We start from the raw sequence: 17,410 nt of genomic DNA, 5'->3' as shown, positions 1-17,410 counted from the left end.
AGGGCCCTGAATGGTAAAAGCCCTAACTACAGTCAAGAGCTGTTCCAGGAGTCTATGACCAGGATACTTAATGGACTGTCTTACCTCATATAAGCCTGTTCAATTATTACAGTATGCCAGAGATGCTCTGCTTCACATGCCACCACTACCCGAGTTGTGTCTTGTTGGAACATGGGAGAAGGACCTTTTCAGTAGCAGCTTGAAGGTTTTGAAACTACTTCCTGATTGAAGTTTTTTTGCTCATAACATTAAAAAGCCATATTTTATCTTTTCTTTTGTATTGCTATTATTGGCTTGTTTTACTGTTGAGCTACCTTGGGTGGTGTGCTTATTACTGTACAGACAGGAGACAAATATTTTCAATAAACAATCTCTCTACGTCAGTTCAGAGGAACTGTTCCATTAATCTCACTCTGAAGAAAACACCTCCTTTTTTAATGTTTATAATTTTTCACAAATAAAATACAATTGATCAAACATCACGTAAAAAGTGCTTTTCTCATGATTATCTTTTGCTGCTGCACATTATAAGTAATCTATACCTTCTTTTTTCCCTCAGCTTTATTCTCAAAATAACTTGTACTGCTGAACTTACTCCAAACCTGCTAGTGTGCTAACACATTTACAGTAATTTTTAAAATAATCTACAAGCATTTTCCATTCCTCCTTGAAAACTTTCATTAACTGATTTTACCAGATAGACTTGCTAATTCTGCATATCCCATCATTGAAGAAAACACCTCCTAAGGAGTTTCTTATTGCTGAGAAAATATGGCGTTGATACCTCTAGCCTAGAGTGCAATCTTATTCATGTCTACTCAGAAGCAGAGTAGAGCCAAGGAGGCTCACCTGGCACCTTCATTACCTATCGTTAGGCACCAGGGGAAAAAAAGCTTCTCTTCAACCAGGGATTTGGCTGATTAACATTCAATGATTTTTCGAATGTGTTTGTGGGAAGTCTGTTTGCCCTCCTAGGCAGGCGGTTTTGCAGATGAACCAATGAATGGCCAGCTGGATCATCTGCCTGCCACATATTGGCCTATGGTGGTGGCAAATCTTGGGTGTTCCCCTGGGAGAGGGGCCAACTGACCAATGAGGGCACTTGGCCCCACGCCCAGGGACAGGATAAATTGCACTTTGCCAGGCCAATTGTAAATTTCATTGACCAATGGACTTAGACTTTATATAGTTAAATGGAAATACTTGCAGAATCACAGCCACATGATACATGGATCATGGTTTTGTTCTTCATTCCAGGTGTCTGAACCATTCTGTGTGCCCAACAAGCTCCAGCAGGGCCCTGTTCTTAGTTCTTCCCTGTCTGTCCACCTAGAGCCAGACCCGACACAGTGCTGCTTACTGCTTGCTGTCTGATAGATCTGATCCTGTTGGAACTTTTCTGTAGGCAGATCCAATTGTACAAGTCGGCCATTAACACAATTGGTGTCAAATTCCCAGGGGCAAATGCATGACCTTCTTTGTAGAGATGAATTTATTTTGCAGGCCTGCAAAGGCTGTTTCACAGCAACTTTCATGCCAGTAACGCTCCCTGTAAGAATACCATCAAGCAGGCTTTAAAAATGTGCTTTATTCCTTCCAAAAGAGCTGCAAAAACTTCACATAGTGAGATTGTTACCTTCGGCACTCTGAAGAGCAATATACCAATGCCCCGACATGCTGGGAGCTTAAGGATTTAAAGTTCCAGACTGACTATGTGCCAATCCTTCCTCAGCTTTGGGCACTTGTGCCTGCACCCAAATCGCTGGTGACCTTTTCTGGTATTTATGATGTCAGTACAGATTTTTATTACTGTTTGAGCTGCTGCGCAAAGCAAACAGGTTCTGTAGCCTGTGTTTATCCAGGGAAGATAGAAGCACTGAGATGTCAGTACTTTTGTCTTTAAGACAACAACAACACCAACCTGCATCACCAGCTGTGTAGATGAACTTAAATCTAATTCTTTTTTTAAGTGGGTGTGGGGGAAGGTTTTCAATACATAGGAGTTAAATAGAAATTTATGTATAAAAACTTCGGAAGGGTATTTAAATAGCCTTGAGTCTACTATTAAAATGGAGAGCCAGGATTGTCTGGGACTCCCTTGAATGTTCACTTGGTGCCATGGTGCTGAGTACAGTGATACCTCGGGTTAAGTACTTAATTTGTTCCGGAGGTCCGGACTTAACCTGAAACTGTTCTTAATCCGAAGCACCACTTTAGCTAATGGGGCCTCCTGCTGCCGCTGCGCTGCCAGAGCACGATTTCTGTTCTAATCCTGAAGCAAAGTTCTTAACCTGAAGCACTATTCCTGGGTTAGCGGAGTCTGTAACCTGAAGCGTATGTAACCCGAGGTACCACTGTAATGCCCATTGCCATGCATATGGGTTTGTTTGTTTGTTTTCAATGCTGCCTTTTCTCTCTGTTCTTCTGGTCTATTTCACAAAAAAATTAATTATTGTTGCTTGTTATGTATATTAGTGCCTTTTTTCACAAACTCAAAGTGAGTTACAAAATAATGAACATTAATAATATTAAGAAGTAGGATAAAACCACCTAAAATACGCAAGTAACATACAGATGAAAAACATAGCAATATTTACAGCAGGGAAGCTACAGAACGGGGCCAGGGCAGTGCAGCCCTTTGCCTTAAAAACCCCCAATTCAAAATAAAAGCTGTTTTTGTCCTGACACATTGGCCAAGAAGGGCATATAGTATCACCTTAACAATAAATCCTATCCATGCTGCAAGTTTGATGAGGGTGTAGACAGATATTCACAGTTGCTCTTGAACTTCCTCTCTATTTTAAACTCTCCAGATTCATAGTATCTTTTTTGCAACAGAAATTCACCAACCTGGTACACTTCCAGATGTTTTGGACTCCCATTAGCAGCCCCAGCCAGGAGTACCAGGAGGGATTCAAGGCTGGTGAAAACTAATTTTGTAGCCGAGATTCAAAATTACTAGGGGTGTATAGAGCTACTTAGGATTAATTTTGAAACCTACTAGTGTTTATGCAATTACACTGACACACTGTGAATTTGAAGGTTCTACTTTCACTTTTTATATATGCTGTAGCATCATCTAGAAAAAGCAACCGATTTCAAAATATTATACCCTGCCCCCCACAACTCAAGAACTATGGTTATTTAGGCTGTATGGCTGTAGGTTTCCTGAATAGCATGGATGTAATATTTCTCCACCTCTCTATTTAATATTACAGCATGTAGACTAAAGCTGGCTCTTCTGCACTTGCCATCTATAATAGTTCCTTTCTCTCATGTGTTTCTGGAATGCTGCTCTCATATAAAAATGGCTGTAATCCCGTCAGTCTCTGTCAGCTGGCAAACTGGAGCAAGGGTAACATATGTCAGCTGCCACTAGACAACTGGGAGTGATTAAACAGACTTCTATATGAGGCTCAGAGGAACAGAAATATGGGTTGCCCATGCAAATCACACCAGCACAAAGAAAACCCACAGATCCATTAGTTTTGTGGCTTAGAACCTCAGTATCTGCCGGAGGATTTTATCCATCTACAATTGCAGCTCCTGTAAAGTACACAGTGGATCCTACTGTGCAATGACCTTCTCAATGACAGTAGAAAAACCACCTGCTCCTCAAAAACAAAATGTACAGTAAAATATTTGGAGAAAACTTCTGTTCTCCCATAAGGCACTACAGAAATTAGCACAGGTGTGCATGATCAGAGCTTGATGAATTTCTTTGCCTTATGCCAATGCAGTATCAATATCTACATAATAGCACTAGATACCAACCTATTCTCTTACTCAGACCTATATCCACAGCTAAAAACCAACCCTTCACACAAGGAATGGGCCCAGGGTGACATGCTTAACTGGCTTAGAAGCAAACATTCAAAAATACTGTGAGTATGCAGAAGTAAGCAGCTATTAGAAAGTCATGTATATACCTTTCTACCACTTGATGGAGTTGCAACTTAGAGGAATTCGGTCCACACAAATTGTGCAACACATGTGCATTAGGTGATCTCATTCATTCATTATCACAAGATCACCAAAACTAAATTATTAAACATACATATGTATGCATGTACACACAAATAAACAAAGATTTCTGCTTCTTATACCATCTTAAGAAAAGATCCCAAATCTTCTCTGCACAAACATCTAAGAAAGTGAACCACCATCATGGACTTATTCTGCCTTATTTCTTCAATAAATCCTGAAATATTTTAGAGACAGCCAACCTGATGCCCTCCATATGTTGTTGGATACCAACTCCCATCAATCCCGGCTAACAAAGCCAATGGTCAGGGGTGACTGGAGTTGTAGTCCAGCAACATCTGAAGGACACTTGGTTTGCCATTCTCACTTTAGTAGATTGAAAAACAATTTCAACATGATCTTAAATAACAGGAAAGTGTGAAGGGGAAATGGCCTTTTCAGCAGTGGTGCCCACAGAATGCTCTCCCATGATAGGCTCACTTGGCCTCTGCTTTATTTATGTCCTTTTGATGTCAAGAGAACTCCCCACACAAACATACAGTCTTTTTAATCTGAAGAGTATTATTCTGTTGGTTTTTTTTTGCTGCTCTTTTAAAATTGGAATAATTAAAAAAAACCTTTAAATCTTGATGTTTTTATAAACCAGTCTATGACTTTGTTGAAAGGGAGGCTATAAATCTCTAAAACAGACAAACAGCTTCATAAACAATAGTTAGTGCCTGTGTTTGCTTTCCATCCACCCTTCCAATCACTTTTCAGATTGTAAGCCTTAAGGTTTGCTTATTTCTGACGTTTGTAAGATGCCTTGCAGCCCTACTGGCTGAAAGGTGGGTTAAAAGTGTTTTAAAGAAAGGTAGTGGTGGCCACCAATTTGGATAGCTTTAAAAGAAGATTAGACAAATTTATGGAGGGTAAGGCTATCAATGACTACTAGTCATGATGCATGGGTTCTACCACCACTGCTGGAGGCGATATGCCTCCAAAAATTCATTGTTGGGTGTCACAAGTGACAAGAGTGTTGTGCTAGGTTCCAAAGGCATCTGATTGGCCAATGTAAGAACAAGATGTTAAGACTAGAGGGGCCTTTAGCCTGGTGCAGCAGGACTCTCTTTATGCGTTAGAATATTTGAGGTTGGGCAAAATCTAAGGGATTACTAAATTCTGGTCACTGCATTAGTTCAAGAAGTGTGTATCAGGCTTTTTCATATAGGGATCTGCAAAGTACAAATTTCTTAAGCATGCCTAAGATTAAATATAAGGGAGCTTGCCACTACCGAGGGGGGAATGGTAGCTGTTAGTTCCGGCTAACATTAGCTCCATCATCGACACTCTCAAGCAAAACGCAAGTTATTCCCATCCCAAATCATAATTTGCAGTTGGATTATTTAGGATGATTTGCAAGCATTCAAATGCCAAAGAGCATGAGTCTTTCATGTAAATCTGAAAGGCTGAGCAAAAATTGCTTCTTCTGAGCATCTCAGAAGACATTCTGTTCCTCCTTGCACTACCTGCTGTGAAAATTATTTTATCTGCTCAAACAATATCAAATCTGACAAGGGTTTTGTACAAGACAATTCTAGCCAGCAATTGGGTGCCTGAACAATTCTGGTAAGAAAGTCAATGATTTCAAAACTACCCTGAAGGATGCAGCAGAATATGGAGTCAGGCTCCTACAGAGGAGGAGCTCTCTTCTAAGGACAGTATTATTACCCTTGTGTTAAGTACTTTTCATGAAGCATTTTGTCCCAAAGAGGTTGTTTTAAACTTGCTATAAGATGTTATAATAGGAAAGCAGAGGAAGGACTAAAGAAACAAAAAATAATCACTAAAAGATAGATTTTTTTTCATGTGATGATCCAGCAATGGACAGAATTCATATCTGTATTATGGAATCAAATGTAATGAGAGTGCCAGACATTGTAATAAGAAGAAGGAAAAAATCAAAGCAAGCAAAGTGTGAATATTAAAATAGCTGAGAGGAGGATGGGATGAACAGCCTAGTACCTACAAAAACAGAAACAATGAGAGGTATGTTTCACAATGTTAATATGAGTTCCAGCAACTCCATGCAGACTCCTGCTGTAGTTAAAATATGCAGTCGGTAAGCAGCTAAATTGGGAAAATGATGGGAAACTTGCTTGAACATGAACATTATTACCTGCAGATGCCTTCACCATTAAGTTAACAGAAGCAGTACATGCTAAATGACTGGATCTGTTTCAATCAAAGCTGCAATCGTAACTTATGTTAGCTAAGTCAGGTTCTCAGTCTAATCTACTCTGTACAAATGCATGTAGGAATATATACGTAAGAGATTCAGCCTAGCTTTTCCAACACAAACAAAATTGAACTCTTAAAAAAAATTGTGACGCGATACCTGCTCCATAACTCTGGTTATTTTTGAACTGTGTTTTCAATACACATTATTGCAGTCAACATACTCTGAAAGTTACTTTGAAAAACTCTACTGATTTGTTTTGCAAGGCCACAATAGGAAATGACATTAAGCTTCTTTTAAGAAACCGCTGCCCTCCTAACACTGATGCATTCACTGCATTTTGAGTACATGTTGCCATTCTGATTTTGCTATGGGATTTCTTGGCTGTAGGGACGCGGGTGGCGCGTGGGTAAAACCTCAGCGCCTAGGACTTGCTGATCGTCAGGTCGGCGGTTCGAATCCCTGCGGCGGGGTGCACTCCCGTTGCTCAGTCCCAGCGCCTGCCAACCTAGCAGTTCGAAAGCACCTCCGGGTGCAAGTAGATAAATAGGGACCGCTTACTAGTGGGAAGGTAAACTGCGTTTCTGTGTGCTGCGCTGGCTTGCCAGATGCAGCTTGTCACGCTGGCCACATGACCCGGAAGTGTCTGCGGACAGCGCTGGCCCCCGGCCTCTTAAGTGAGATGGGCACAGAACCCTAGAGTCGGACACGACTGACCCGTACGGGCAGGGGTACCTTTACCTTTTCTTGGCTGTGCCTTAGTTGGTAGCCCTGAATTCTGCTATAGCCTCTTCCTCCTGCATCAGCAATTAATTCTCTCTTTGTAAAGTTCCACTGACCTAGTCTCTAATGTACACCAACAGCAATGCAACCCCCACCACACATTCACACCTTACCACTTATCCTGTTCTAAAATACAATATTGTATGCAGAACCACCCCCCAAATGGCACTCTAATTTACCGTTGGCAGTAAATGAATAGGCAGCAGACTATGAAAGGAAAGTAACAGCAGGCAGAGAATAGTCATCTCAAACAACAGAGTTCTCTATACGTCCTGGATGGTTAACAAAAAGTATGAAAACGTAAGGCATTACAATACCTTTGAACTTGTGAAAGACAGCCCAGAGCTCAGCAATGTCTGTAGCAAAGGTAATATCTGTATCGAGTACTATGACTCGTTCGAGGTTGGCAGGCAGAGTCTTTGTCAGAACCAGCTTCATCAGCCCATATATCCCAGAATAGTGTTTGTTGGGTATCCAGGACACTTCAGACTAATAGACAGAAAGGACAAGGAAGAGAGAAGGAAGGAAAGGAAAAGACAAGCTTTATTAGAGATAGTAGTTCTTATAAAAAACAGGTTTCTCAGCATTCTTCCTAATGCTTGTCCTTGAAATCAAAAAAAGTGCTGCTCAGTCATCCTTGATTAATACAGATAATTGTTTGGAGAAACAAGGGCTCTGTGCACACTCCAAAGGTCTCCAAAATAGCCAGAGTTGCACATAAGCAGAACCACAAACTGTCACATTGACACGATCTGAGCCAAAGGTACTAAGATAAGGGGTTGGGTATTGTTTTTGTTTGTTATTATGTTGTGTATTTTTGTGTTTTATGTTGTAAGATGCCCTGTGATCCTCGGGTGAAGGACAGTATAGAAATTTAAATAAATAAATAAATAAATAAATAAATAAATAAATAAATAAGCCAAATGCAACATTCTGTGCCTTCACTACTCAAACACACTTTGGGGGGGGATAAATAAAGCTTGGATATTGAAGCCCAAATTCAAAAGCTACCCCAATAGTATGGTGGCAGCTGCTGACTCTTTGAGTTCCACTGACCTCTGGTGACATCAATATCAGCTTCTCATATAGGTTAGCCCAGATTTGTATGCCTGAGCTTTGCAGGTTTTACTACAGTGGCAACATCTAAAGGTGGGTTAAAAGACTTGTTGACAAGAGGACCCACATGGAATGTGAGAGGACATGAGTTTCAGAAGAAGATTCCAAAGCCCATCTTGAAGAGACCCAGCAATGAGTATTTTAGTAAAATTGGAAGTAATCTCATATTTTATGGATTGGTCCACAAAGCTATATGCCAGTAGAGGCAGCAACCACCGCAAGGCTCTTGTCACCTCCTTCGTAGGTCTCAGTGGCAGCAGGATGAACTCAAGGGGGTAATAAGAATAGCTGGCTGAAAGTCAGGGCACAAAATGTAGAATTGCAAGGGGATAGGGTCTAATGAATATTCCCCAGAAGGTGTAAACTCTCCTTACCACTGCCCCCCCATCCCTGAAGCTTATTTTTGGTTCCATCTGTCAAACATGCAAAAGCCATAGGTCCCATCTGCATTATACTTTTGAAGCAGTATGATGCTACTTTATAACAGTCATGAGTTCTTGGGAACATGGATAATAATGGATAATAATAATCGATTGTGAAACAGTTCTAAGGACTGTAGCTCTATCAAGTGACTATGAGTCAGCTGAAAACTTTCAGAACCCCAAACAAACTACAGCTCCCAGGATTCTTTAGGGGAAGCCATGGCTATTTCAAGTGGTATGATTGTGCTTTAATGTGTATAGTGCAGTTTGGGCCCTGGTCCCACCCCTGAACCCAAATAGTTATCTGAAATTCATGCCGATTTTATGGTCTGAAACACAACTGAATTCCTAAAAGCGAGAATAATTTCTTATAACTGAATCACTCTGTCTACCCTTGCAAGATGTAAACGGACTTTGTAGCCGTGTAGTGTGCTGAATTATCATCACGAAAGCATTGTGCTTGTAGACCACTGGAAATTAAATACACCATTATGCCAAAGTCACATATCCACTATAGTCTGCTCTGGAATTTGAACTAGAGGAAAACAACGAGGTTTAAACATTTATTCTGAGGACACAGAATAAATCATTTGCATTGCAATGCTTTTTGGATGCTAACTGAAAACCAAAGGGCTTTAAATTAGGGGAGGATGCTGGCCCTACATTTAAAAATGAAAAGGGAAAGGTTAATTCTTTAAGGAAAAGACAAGCAGGGTCACCTTTTCAGTACAGACCTTATCTCAACAGGATAAGAATGGTTATATTTTGAGACCAGGCACTAACCTATATCAGCAAATGTTTACTGCTTTTAAGTACATTATAGATTATGTCAATGTTATAACACCCAAAGCCTAATTTTACTGACACAATGTTCCATTGTCAGACATCAGTTTTGACACTTCCTACAAGGTAGTTTTGAGGAACTACCTTGTGTATTTATACTTTGGAGAAAGTAACTGAGAAAATCAGTAATTCTTAATTGCAGCATTTGCTAAGCAGATGCAGAGTTGACATACTTGTATCACATATATCTATAGCCATCCATCTAGTATAGTTCCAAGCATCTTCCTCAACCTCCTTACCCTCATTTTCCCCTCAACATCTCCACTCTCTCTCATTAAAAGCTACCACTGGTATCCAGAGTTTATTTAGACGAAAGGGTCAGGAAAAGGGTAAGAGTCCCTGACTGTAGGGATTTCACTCTGTACTCTTTAACAAGGCCTGCCTTTTATCTTGTACTCTATTTTAGCTCCAAGCATAGAACTTTATTGCACCATGAACATGTTGTCCACTAAGAACAATATAAGTGGCAGACCTCTTCATTACAGCTTTAGGGACCAAAGCAGAGCACAGAACCATACAGTTGTTGCTGTTTTGTTTAAAAGGAGGACTTTCTAAAATGAAAGAAATGTGAGCTTTGCAAAAAGAAAGTGAAAAATGGTTTTTATACACACATACAGTGTGATTGCAGCTCACAAAAGGGCTCCAAACCAGAGGCAGCACAGATATGCAAATTCACTCATAGCCAAATGTTGCCTGCTGGAAGGGAAGGGGCACTCCCACATGGACGACCTCTGCATCTCCATTGCCAGAGGAACAAGACATCTAGCTTTCTGGGCTACAAAATTAGTGGGGAAGCAGCAGAGCCAGATGAAGAAAGGAGAAACCTAGTTCTATTGGCTATGGAAGGGAGGAGAAAAAAAAGCTCCATTCTGGCTTTTTTCTTCTGCTTTCAGCTCTCTCTTTCAGCTTCTCTCCTCCCTTCTGCAGCTGGGGTTTCTTCTTCCTCCAGAGAAGGATGGGAGACAGGGTATCTTCTTCCTCCATCTCCCTCTGCTGCAACATGCAGCTCATCTTTGCAACTGTTGCCGGGAATGCTGTGGCTACCGTCAGAGCTGAGCGGGTAGAACAGAATTTGCACAAGTAAAATGTGCATAAGATGCAATTATACTGTTTGCGAAAGGATCTGTATGCCCAATCAGCTCCATTTCATATGATGCAGAAATATAAGGTCTATATATTTGAAGAAATTACCACAAAGAGACATGTCTAATAGTTACACCAGGAATTACGTGCACTCCTGTTTCAGCAAAGTCAGCTTCTGAATACCATTGGATGGGGGTGGCAAAGAGCAAGAGAGGTGTTGGCTTCATTCCCTGCTTAGAGGCTTCCTGAAAGCACATGGCTGACCATTACTGGAAGCAGGGTGCTTGGCTACTTAGATCCTGGGTGTCACCAAGAATGGCTGTTCTTATATATAGTGGGAGGGTGGGGTGGGGTCTTTTCCCCAGGAGGGTAGTAGGAGATGGGTGATTGACTCAATGGGTATGGTAAACCTGTTGACGACTGTTAATGACTGCAAATAGTCCTACAAAAAGAGCAAGGGATAGTATGCAGATGATTAGCATATGTAATGAGACAGGAATCCAATACAGTGGTACCTCGGGTTACATACTCTTCAGGTTACATACGCTTCAGGTTACAGACTCTGCTAACCCAGAAATAGTTAAGAGCTTTGCTTCAGGATGAGAACAGAAATCGTGCAGCAGTGGCACGGCGGCAGCAGGAGGCTCCATTAGCTAAAGTGGTGCTTCAGGTTAAGAACGGACCTCCAGAACGAATTAAGTTCTTAACCTGAGGTACCACTGTATCTCCGTTAAGACCAGGTCTCTCCATAGTTTTCAGTTTAGTGATAAGTTGTAATTCAGCAACTTCTCTTTCAAGTCTGTTTCTGAAATTCTTTTGTAATAAGACAGCTGTTTTGAGATCCTGTATTGAATGTCCTGGGAGACTGAAGTGTTCTCCTACTGTCTTCTCTGTCTTGTGATTCCTGATGTCGGATTTATGTCCATTTATCCTTTGGTGTAGGGTTTGGCCTGTTTGTCCAATATAGAGAGCTGAAGGGCATTGCTGGCATTTGATGGCATACACCATGTTAGAAGATGAGCAATTACTAAATAGGCCTGAGATGGTATGTTTGATGTTGTTGGGTCCTTTGGAGTTTGCCCATAGTGACCCTCTCATTCTATTTGCCTGCAGCAAACCCCAGCTCACTTTCCTACTTCATGCCACACAACCCCTTCTTGCTTGACCTGCCCCACTACTGCAAGCCTAACTCACACACCTGCTTTGCTTCCTACTTGCTCACCCATGCCACTGCATTGCCCTCACTCTCAGCACTTTCAGCATTGCAGGTCCAACTCACATTCTTGCTTCAACCTCTCGCTGGAACCCCCCCCCCCAATGCTTGCCTGCTCTGTCCCCCCACTTGCTTGTCTCACCACTGCAAGTTCAGCTTGCTTGTCCCACTGCCTGCCTATCTGTGATGCTTCCTTCAGCCTGGATCATGTGCTGTCCGTCACCACCAGTGTGACAGTGGACTGGTACAAATATAGCAGAGAGATAAATACTGTCATTTGCAAATGAATAATTGTGTAAAAGTGGCAAGAGAAGATCTTGGGGAAACTAAGAAAAGTGCAAGGCACTGAATATTGTCAGCATCAGCTACTCCAGCAGAAGTGATAATAGCAGACTATTAATGAGCACACACACAAATGCATTTTTAAATGAAGTGTCCTTGAAGCTCACTTTAATTTATCCTTCCCTGTCTCTTTATCATAGATGTATTATTTGGCTACTTTGAAATAAATTTGGGGGTAGCTCTCAGAGGTTCCTGGTTATCATTACTTTCTCTGAATAGAAATGAGAACAAAAGAAATGCAATTTAATATTGGATAATAAATTGTACCCATGTATGCAATCAAGAAAACAAGTATTGTATTTGGCAAAACCTATAAGAAAATAAATAAAAGTGCCTCCAGTTTCAGGACACCCAGGGCTCAGGCATTAAATGCTTCTCTTGCAAGCTTTTTTTGAAATATTTATTCAGGCTAAACATTACATTAACCTATAGACATATTGATCCTGAAACCAAGCAATCATATTGTTGCACATCACTAGAAGCTCAGAGCAATGTAAGATTCCAGGGTTTCCGGGCACTCACCACCCGGGGTTCATTAACTCTCTGAGAAACCTAACTCACTGAAATAAAGGCTGATGATAAGTCATTGTAATAATTGCTGTTGCACTGGTGCTTTATGTGTTTTTTATGTCAAAGAATTCCAAGTTGAAGTATTTCTCAAAACAGAGGGAATCTCTTTTCTTTTTCACAAGTAAGAGTCATTTGGATGGATTCAGGAAGGATGTTAAGGACCCAAATTTGATTTTAGAACCAGATTGACAAATGATATTGGTTCAGGCATGACACCTCCAGCAGTCTCCTGTTCATAGATAGTCACATATCACCAAGTAAAGAACTCTCTTCCTGTACTGATTATAATGATCACATGATGCATCTTTGATATATTTGGGAAAGTTGCTTATTTGTCCACTATGCATTTGGACACCTCTTAAGTTAGCATAACAGTTCCTGAGGGCAAGGAGAAGGTTTTCACTGATGTTTGTATACGACTGGATGGTGGGCTGAAATTTTCAAAACTGCACTGATTTTAACTACTAGTTTCAAAACCGATTCTTTAGTTTCCTAGAAATCCCAAGCAAAGTGGAATACAAGTCTGCTAGTTATACAGTGTGTTAAGTTTAAGTTTATAATCACACACACACACACTATATATTGTTCTTACATATTACATGGGTTCAATATCTTTATGCATTTTTGTATTTTCAGATCATGCTTGTGGAAAAAATCATTTGAAGACTGTGTCTGTGTATGAATACACTATAGGACTACATTTTGCTTATTAATTTTAGATAGCATTCCCTGGTCTATTAAATGAAAAGACAATATTGCGTGACAATACCACCTGCAGTGGAAGATTCATGCACAAAGCAGAGAAAGCTGCGAAAATGATACCTGCCCTGAATTAGAAGAGTCACCTTCAAACAGCTACTAATTCCTTTGCTCTCAGGCTATTACCCATGGCAATATGTCAATGCATGGCTGAGAGTCACTTCTGATTGTTCTTTTAGGTATGTCAATCACTGTTGTGAAACCAGACACTTTTTTTCTGAGGTTAACCTTGAACTTATTATGGAAGTTCTCTAGGCCAAATGGCCCCTTGGGAAGATGTTAATAATGCCGAATTCATCTCTGCAATCTAAGCCAGCCGTGAACTACAAAGCTGTGTCAATTCTAATTCTTTTTAATGACACAAATGGGAATCAAACAATTCATCACAATTTTGTCCCAGTTTGTGGAAGGTGCCGGAGGGTTTGATCTGGGGGATTTAGCAGAAGGACCTAGCCAACTTGCTTCCTGCACTAAAAGTAAACTCATGGGTAGAGAGTACTCTTTTTGACCTTTGAATTGAAAGGTCAAAAGCCTCTTCCCACATATATCAACCCTGAGGTCACTCTTTAGAAGATCTCCCTTCTCCAGCTACCTCTGCCAAATATCTTTTCAGTGGTGGCACCCCAATTGTGGAACGTGTTCTCCCCATTGAGGCTCATCTGGCACCATCTTAATACTCTCTTTGCTGCCAACTGAAACTCTCTTTTTATATTTTCATACTTCTTATATCTCCGCCTTTTTTATTCTGCTTTTACTGATGCTGTGTTTATATTATTCTACTGTTTTACTTGCTACTGCTGTGATTTTCACATACAGACAAGGTTCACATACGGACAGCTGAGCTAGGCAGCTGCAGTTCAAAGGGCTCCATAATTTAGAGGTGCTGAAAATTTCAGGGAGTGATGGTCTCCCTGTTAGCATTTCACTCCTCCGTTGCTGGATGTGTGATTGTTACATCACATGTCTGTGCTTACTTTCTAGGCCTTTTATTAAGATGTTTCCTATGGTTCAAAAGATGGCATGGCAAACAATAAAACAGGTGTGGCTAAACTGTGACTGTTCCAATGTTGATGAACCACAACTTCCATTGCCCCTGATCATTGACCACGCTGAGTGAGGTTGATGGAAGTTGGAAGTCCAAAACATTTAGAGGGCTACAGATAAATCAGTGCACAAAAAGAACAATGACAGATGAAAGGATACAGTGGGGACATGATTGAATGTACATTAATACGTATGAGCATCAAATATTCTTTTTTCTTGGGGCTCTATCCTAATATTTCCAAGAGTTAATAAGCAAGGAATTTAAGGATTCAGAACTGCATAATAAGGGCTCCCTAGGCCACCACTAGTCTATTTCAAATCTGATATCATGTAACTTCATCCCTTCACTCCCAGCATAACTGCATTTACAGAAACTAGGCTATACAGAAAATAAATAAGAAATAATAAAAAGACCTCAAACTAAGCTTGAAAGAACAAGCAGTAACACAATTACTGAGAGAAGTGCTACTGACAAACACAGAGGAATGCCAGAGTCAACTGTACATGCTAATCATGTTCCTGTCAGATTTTTCTTTCTACAATGCCTGTCTTGGGAATAAGAGTTGCAGATTCAGCAAGCGAAACCTTCAACCTGTCCTGATCTTCAGTTTCAGAGAAAGTGTACTCAAGCAAGTCCTTTAGTGTGGCATTTAGTCTTTCCACCTGCTAGCCAGATGAAGTTAGGGGCTAGAATTCTATTCCTCTGCCCAGACAACCTTAGCTGATTTCCACATTCTCCCACAACCTAGGATATTGTACAACCAATTTTTGTACCAAGGATATTGTACAACCAATTTTTTGTTATCATGTGTGAAATCTGAGAGGCTTTCTATATACCTTATTGCCTCACGAGCTGTAGCCCACTGCTACATAGGCAGGCCCATAATGCTGCAGAGAACAGACTTTCACAACTACATAAATGGGTCTTTACCATAAATGTCAATTTGTTAGGGTTTTAGTTTTGGTTTAAATGTATTTGCTGTTGGGTTTTTTGCATTTTTAATTATTTTATGTGTAAATCACCTTGAGTTGGTGGCTTTGAAGGTGATTAAATACCGTATTTTTTGCTCTATAAGACTCAGTTTTTCCCTCCTAAAAAGTAAGGGGAAATGTGTGTGCGTCTTATGGAGCGAATGCAGGCTGCGCAGCTATCCCAGAAGCCAGAACAGCAATAGGGATTGCTGCTTTCGCTGAGCAGTGATCCCTCTTGTTGTTCTGGCTTCTGAGATTCAGAATATTTTTTCTTGTTTTCCTCCTCCAAAAACTAGGTGCATCTTATGGTCTGGTGCGTCTTATAGGACGAAAAATACGGTGAATTTTTTGTTGTAACATTGAGAGCCAGTGTGGTGTAGTGGTTAAGAGAGGTAGTCTCGTAATCTGGGGAACCGGGTTCGCGTCTCCGCTCCTCCACATGCAGCTGCTGGGTGACCTTGGGCTAGTCACACTTCTTTGAAGTCTCTCAGCCCCACTCACCTCACAGAGTGTTTGCTGTGGGGGAGGAAGGGAAAGGAGAATGTTAGCCGCTTTGAGACTCCTTAAAGGGAGTGAAAGGCGGAATATCAAATCCAAACTCTTCTTCTTCTTCTAACAACAACAACAACTCTCATCACCTCTGACCATTGGTGATGCTGACTGGGGCTGATGGACGGGGAGTCCAGCAACATCTGGAGGGCCACAGCTCCACAAACTTCCACCCCCAGCCATCATGAAGTGCATGTCTAACTCACAGCAATATACTGCAGCTCCCCAGCAGCAAGTGTACAAAGATTCTTTTAATTATGATAACAGCTGATGACATCATTTGATGCATGTTACAGAAGTCTTTACAGAAGCTAAATGGAACAAAGAAAGATATGCACAAGGCACCACCAACTGAACGTGGTGGACCCTCCTGGAGCTCTTCCCAGGCTACCTGTGATTTTTCCTCCAAAATCGCACTGGAAAAAGTGAATAAGACTGCAAAAAACCAGTTCACCCTTCAATGAATACTGGAATATTATGGAATTGCAGAGAAACCTCTTCTGCTTGCTAGATATCAGCAGACAGCTCCATTTTGTGAACATTTTCAGACTGTTAAGAATGTGGCCAGTTGCTCACAATCATTTAATATTTATAAAGCACCTACAGTATGCTAGTAGTACAATATAAATGAGTTGTAGGCTAATGCTCCCAACTTTAGGGTGACCCTTTAGGACGACCTTTCAATATGATTCATTCCAGCTATTTCAGTGCAGAAGCAATTCCAATATATGAGTTAATGACATTTCTAGAAAGCTCAACACCAAGGAACAGTGTCTGTTGAGAAGGGGAGGAAGTGACAGCTTTGGTAGAAACCACCATGATTAGCAAAAAAAGCTTTTAGGGGATAAGCTATAAGACATTGTAAGACAATAAGCAGTGGTACACCTAAATTTCTGTTTCACAATACTGACCATAGATGCTTGGTCAAAAGTAAAAAAGAGACACATTAACCTGAATGCTTCCTCAAAATGATATATAATTAGGGATGTCCTAGAGCTCTCAGGGTATTGGCTGGACAGTAGGAAATCCTTTCACAATAAAGCTTCTATATTTTAATATTGAAAACAAGATTCTACAGTTACCTCTATCTGATTCCTATACCTACTAGTAATAGTTTTATTATGGCTATAACTATTTATATGAATGGTATTCAAGGAAACCAGGTATCAGGCATAAACGTGGAACTTATGTACAATACATTTTGACTGTCAGGAGTGCATGCAGGAGCCAGGCCCTGTGACCAGTAGGGCTTCGCAGGATTGGGGCTTTCCTAAGTTTGTTCTGAAGAGACAAGGTGCAGCCGCACAGGTGAGGCCAACTGGTAACTCACAGCACCTGGTGGCAAGAGCCGGGAAGGGATATAAGGTCAGCATTTCCCTTTGGCTCTTTGCCACAGCAACACGCATCCTGACTTGCTGCGTTTGGCTTCTTGACTCCTGGTTTCATGACCCTCAGACCCTTGGCTTCCTGACTCCTGGTTTCCGGACTCCCAATTCTGCTCCCACCCCGCCG

General features: G+C 41.0%; 1 protein-coding gene across 1 annotated transcript in view; it reads right to left on the bottom strand.

The window, feature by feature from the left end:
* LARGE1 (LARGE xylosyl- and glucuronyltransferase 1) overlaps positions 1-17,410 on the bottom strand; it is a 307,888-nt gene that overhangs the window by 123,018 nt on the left and 167,460 nt on the right. Inside the window, exon 6 of the mRNA XM_083400742.1 lies at positions 7,303-7,474. Coding sequence (XP_083256868.1) covers positions 7,303-7,474 — 172 coding nt within the window. The remainder of the gene's footprint in view (positions 1-7,302; positions 7,475-17,410) is intronic.

This window comes from Podarcis tiliguerta, assembly GCF_965153285.1.
Source record: "Podarcis tiliguerta genome assembly, chromosome: 10".
NCBI classification, from domain to species: domain Eukaryota; kingdom Metazoa; phylum Chordata; class Lepidosauria; order Squamata; family Lacertidae; genus Podarcis; species Podarcis tiliguerta.
This window is presented reverse-complemented; position numbering and strand designations above follow the sequence as displayed.